The sequence below is a fragment of the Saprolegnia diclina genome (assembly GCF_000281045.1).
Source record: "Saprolegnia diclina VS20 unplaced genomic scaffold supercont1.96, whole genome shotgun sequence".
Taxonomy (NCBI): Eukaryota; Oomycota; class Saprolegniomycetes; order Saprolegniales; family Saprolegniaceae; genus Saprolegnia; species Saprolegnia diclina.
The window spans coordinates 151,408-156,783 of record NW_008246163.1 but is presented as its reverse complement, the minus strand read 5'-3'; the positions used below and the strand labels follow the sequence as shown (position 1 = coordinate 156,783).

The following is a 5,376-nucleotide window of genomic DNA, read 5'->3' as shown; positions in this document are numbered from 1 at the left end:
GAACAAAGTCCCTAGCTCCGTAAGCTAACATGTCATTCACTTTCGCTTTTCACACCGACTGTCAACAAGCATCTCGCTCGACAAGTGAGAACATTAAATTTAATTCTCAATGCCTGTCAAGGAAGAGATTACGAGCACGGAAGAAGAGGCGGTGCTCGAGCGCCTTGTCAAAGGCGGCCGTCTCCAAGCCCTGCTCGAACAACATGGAATCGAGGTCGCGCCCAAGAGCGAGGTCAAGCCCAAGAAGGGTCCACTCGACAGCTTCGCTGGCTCTGGCATGCCCGATACCAAGATGTCCCTCAACGATCTGCTGGCCTCCCAAGTCAAGCCAGCTGCGAGGAAGTCCCTCTTCACGTCGCGAGTCGGTCCCAGCCCGACATTTCGTTATCCACCTGGATCGCCGGGACCGCCACCTCCGCCGGCGGACGTCGGTCAACATACGTTCATCCAGCGCTCGGCCGAGCACCCGACGCTGCCGATGTGGAACGGCAGTGTCGATCGCGCGGATCGCATTGCGCACTGGGAAGCGTACTCGAACTACGTGTCGCGCTGCGAGGCCGCTTCGACGCCGTACAACCAAGCAGTGCCGGAGAAGATCGGTATGACGGTGCTGCCCAAGCACCACGTCCTCATCACGGCCTACGGCATTGGCATCAGCGTGGACCACCTCTCGCACGAGGCGGTCGAGTACTACTTCAAGAACGCATACGACACGCGGCCCAAGCCGCGATGCCACATGCCGACGTTGATCGCGGACAACGTCATCATGCCGACTGACTCCAACGACGCTGAAAACCTGGTGATGGTGTGGAAGGCCCAGTACTACGCGCTCCTCCAGAAGTACAACTACCACGACTACAACGACTTGCAGCCCAAGCAGGCGATCAAGGCCCTCGTGGAGACGATCCGTCCTACTCAAGTCCAGACGGTCATCCGCAACGACCTCGATGGCGAGTGGCGTGGTATACTCGGGAACGTACAAGACTTCTTCAAGCTCGTGGAGCTCCGCATGGAGGCATACTACGCGTTCGTTCCGGACAACGTCAGCAAGCCGCAGGACAGACGCGCGCCAGCCCACTCACGGCAGAACGCGTTCAAGGCGGCCGAGCCTCTACCGCCACGAGCACCCGACACGCGTGGTGACGGCAAGGGCCCCACGACCAACGCAAAAGGCGAGCCCTACAAGTGCTTCAACACCAAGTGCAAGGGTAAACATCTGACGTACCATTGTCCGAAGACGACATACGCCGAGTACCAAACGCTGTTGAAGGCGTACCGGGACGCGAGGAGCAAGGCGCGTCAGCACCAGCTCGTTATCACGACGATCGACGAAGCGACACCCGAGCCCGCTCAAGATGCAGGCACGACCAAGCCGTCGGACGAGCCGACCAAGAAGGCGAAGAAGGTCAAGCAGCAAAAACTCAAGGCCGAGTCCGAGACGGTGCAGATGCTCCGCTCGTTGCGCGTGGTGCCCGAACAAGACAGTGGCACGACAAAGGCGGTTGTACACGGCGTGATCACGGTACCGGATGCGCTCTGGGACACGGGTGCGGATACGGCCGTGGTCACACGTGGTCTCTTGGAAGCGCTCAAGGCTCAGGGCAAGCCCGCGGCGGAAGCGAGGTTGAGCCGAGCTGTCAACTTTACCCAGTTCGACGGCTCCACGATCAAGTGCGAACGGACAGCGACGCTGGCAGAAGTGTCGTTTGCAACGTCCGAAGGCAGCGTCCTCGCGCGCAATGGTGTTTTCCACGTGCTTGACTCGTCGAAGATCGGTCTCACGCTTTCGCGTCCTATGATGAACCACATGGGTTACGGCACGGACACTTTCCTCACACGGTCTCGTGCGCTACGCACCGAGTGGGACCTCGGGGCAGTGCAATCCAAGGGCTTTGGCCAGCAGATCCTCACGCTGGTCGAAGGCGACGACGACATGGAGTCGGATGATGAGGTCGACCCTGACCCCGACGCCATGCCACATGATGTCGAGATGAAGAAGATCCAGGACATCCTCGCGACCCAGGTGGCAGCCAACCCAATGCTCAACGCTGCGCAACGCAAGGAGCTCCAGGCGATCGTCGACTCCTTCCTCGATGTGTTCCGTCTACAACTCCGTGGCGACGATCCTCACGTCAAGGTCGCGCCTCTGGAAGTGGAGCTCACGCCAGACGCGACGCCCTTTTTCTGCCAATCCCGACGGTACCCTCCGACACACGTGGAGTACTTGCGCAAGCATCTACGTCAGCTCATCGCGGCCAAGCGTGCCGTACGTGTCGGAGCGTCGCGATACGCTTCGCCTGCCTACTGCGTACCCAAAGGCACGTCGCTCCGCATGACGCTGGACTGCCGCCGGCAAAATCAGCAGACGGTTCCCAAGACCTTCCCGATGCCCGATCTCGAGGGTATCCTGCTGCGGCTGCAAGGCGCCAAGATCTTTGTCAAACTCGACGCGTACAAGTTCTTTTGGCAACTCGCTCTCGCGCTCAAGTCCCAAGAATACTTCACGTTCATGACGCCCGATGGTCTGTTCCAACCGACCAGTGTTCCCATGGGTTGCGTTGACGCGGTGGCTTACGCTCAGAGTACCATGCACGAAGTCTTTGGTGCTGACCTCATGGCTACCAACATCATGGCCTGGGTTGATGACATCATCATCTACGCCAAGTCGGTCGACGACATGATGGACATCCTTCGGCGCGTCCTCCAACGCTGCCTGGACTATGGTCTCAAGCTGCACCCCGAGAAGTGTGACTTTTTCTCCTCTGAGGTCACGTGGTGCGGACGCGTCTTCTCTGAGGCTGGTATCTCGCATGACCCGGCCCGCATCCAAGGCATTGTCGACATGTCGCCGCCCCAGACTGGCGCCGAGCTGCAACAACTTTTGGGTGCCACGGGCTGGATGCGCGCGAGCATTCCGCGCTTCTCCAGTTTGACGGCTCCTCTCGTCGACTGCCTCGAGTTGGCGTGCAAGCAGGCTGGCTCGCGCCAAAGCATCAAGTTGAAAACGGTCCCTTTATCTGAATGCGAATGGGGCCCGACCGAGATCTCGGCATTTGCGGCTCTGAAGCAGGCTCTTATCCACATGGTGCCTCTGGCGACACCGGATCCGGACAAGATCGTACTTGTCTCTACCGACGCTTCACAAACACACTGGTCGGTCATGGTCACCCAGATCCCCGCCGAGGACGTGGACAAGCCCATTGCGGAGCAACGGCACGAGCTGCTGGCCTGCATCAGCGGCGCCTTCAAGGGCTCGAGTGCCAACTGGTCTGTGGTCGAGAAGGAAGCTTACGCTCTCGTCATGGCTTGTCGCCGCCTGGACTATCTCCTCTTGCGCCCGGGTGGCTTCATTTTCCTCACGGACCACCGCAATTTGATCTACATCTTCAACCCGTCGGCTGTCACGACGGTGCAGAAATACCAAGCCGCGAAGCTGGCTCGCTGGGCGACGACGCTTCGCGCCTTCACCTACACTATCCACCATGTGTCCGGTGAAGACAACGTGTGGGCCGACATTTTGACTCGCTGGGGTGCTCCAACTGCTCTCTATGACGATCAACGACCTCTACACGTACTGGCCCTGTATCACGTGCCTGATCCTTTGGCTGCCGACGCCGTCGCGTGGCCATCGGGGGGCGAGATACGGTGCGCGCAGGACAGCGCACTGGCCAACGACCCCGAGCAAAAGACTCGTCTAAAGCTTGACGAAGCTCGTGGCGTCTATACAACTGATGGCCACCGCGTATGGCTGCCCCGAGACGCCAAGGATTTGCAACTACGCATCTGCGTCATTGGGCACATGGGCATCAGCGGTCACCGAGGCAAGGCGGCAACAGCAACATCCATCTCAACCGAGTACTGCTGGGATGGTATGGCCGCCGACATCGCGGACTTCGTCGGTGGTTGTCTACACTGCCTACGATCGGATGGCAGCACTGTACCGCGCCCGTACGGAGCAGCGCTACACTCGACGTCTCGCAACGAGGTCCTGCACTTCGACTTCATCTACATGGACCCCGGGTACCTACTGGTCTTGAAGGAAGATTGCACTGGCTACGCGCGGCTTGTGCCATGCGATGCCCCGACAGCGGACGCCGCGGCCTCGGGTTTGATTGGCTGGTTTGCCGAGTTTGGCCCTCCAAAGGTCCTCGTCAGCGACCGTGGCAGCCACTTCCGCAACCAAGTGGTCCAAGGTCTCACGAACCAGTACGCGCAGAAGCACCACTTTACTCTCGCGTATTGTCCATGGTCGAACGGGACGATCGAAGTCGTGAACCGGCTCCTAGTCCGGATTGCGCGTGCCCTGCTTTCCGAGATGAAGCTCCCGCCCAAGGAGTGGCGTGTTGTCTTGCCCCTTGTGCAGTCAGCACTCAACCACATGCCCTCCGATCGCTTGGCTGGCACGTCCCCCGCCAAGGCCTTTCTCAACCTCGAGGCGACGAAGCCGATCACGATCGTCGTGCATCCGACCACGAAGGAAGCGACTGACCTCAACACAGTCCTCAAGGCCAAACGACAACAACTAGCTGAGGCCGCCAAGATGTTCGAGTCCATGCACCGTGAGCTCGACAAGACGGCGCAGAAGCGGCGCGACGCAAGACGCAAACAACTCAACGACCGCACGCACGTCAAGAGCGCCAACTTCGAGATCGGCGATTACGTGTTGATCGGCAAGCGCGACTCAAGATTCGCCAAGAAGCTCAGCATCCGATGGGACGGACCCGCCAGGGTCATTGCAACGATCAACGACTGGATTTACGAAGTCCAAGACCTCCGTGACAACTCGATCACTCAGTGTCACATTACGCGCCTCAAGCACTACCGCGACGCCTCGCTCAAGGTCACGACGGACCTTGTCGACTCCATTGCCCACGCAGCCGGCGGACATTTCCTCGACCGCATTCTCGACATCAAGCAAGATCCAAAAAACAAGGCCTGGCAAGTCCACATCAAGTGGCTTGGGCTCGATGAAGAAGACAGCTAGTGGGAGCCACTCGCAACCATGCTGGAAGATATCCCGAAGGCGATTGCCGACTACGTGCGCACGATCAAGAGCAAGAGCTCCGCCAAGAAGATCGCACGGGTAATCGAATCCCTCAAGGTCTCCACAGACTAGTAGGGGTTCGCATGAGGGGAGTGTTCTGGATCCGTGCCCTTTCACGAAGAGCCTCCACCAAGAGGCGCGACCTTCCGTGGACCAATCCGAACCCGCGACTCTCTGAAGCGTCCTTTTCGATATTCGAACAAAGTCCCTAGCTCCGTAAGCTAACATGTCATTCACTTTCGCTTTTCACACCGACTGTCAACAAGCATCTCGCTCGACAAGTGAGAACAGTCGCATAAATAGACCTACGAGGTCGGGCGGCGGAGCGCAGG

The 5,376-nt window shown here is 59.1% G+C and overlaps 1 protein-coding gene across 1 annotated transcript in view; it reads right to left on the bottom strand.

The window, feature by feature from the left end:
• Window positions 1-5,208: 5,208 nt before the first annotated feature.
• SDRG_15611 (hypothetical protein) overlaps window positions 5,209-5,376 on the bottom strand; it is a gene marked incomplete at its 5' end in the record, with an annotated part of 747 nt that continues 579 nt past the window's right edge. The window contains one exon of the mRNA XM_008621789.1: window positions 5,209-5,265. Coding sequence (XP_008620011.1) covers window positions 5,253-5,265 — 13 coding nt within the window. The 3' untranslated portion in view covers window positions 5,209-5,252. The remainder of the gene's footprint in view (window positions 5,266-5,376) is intronic.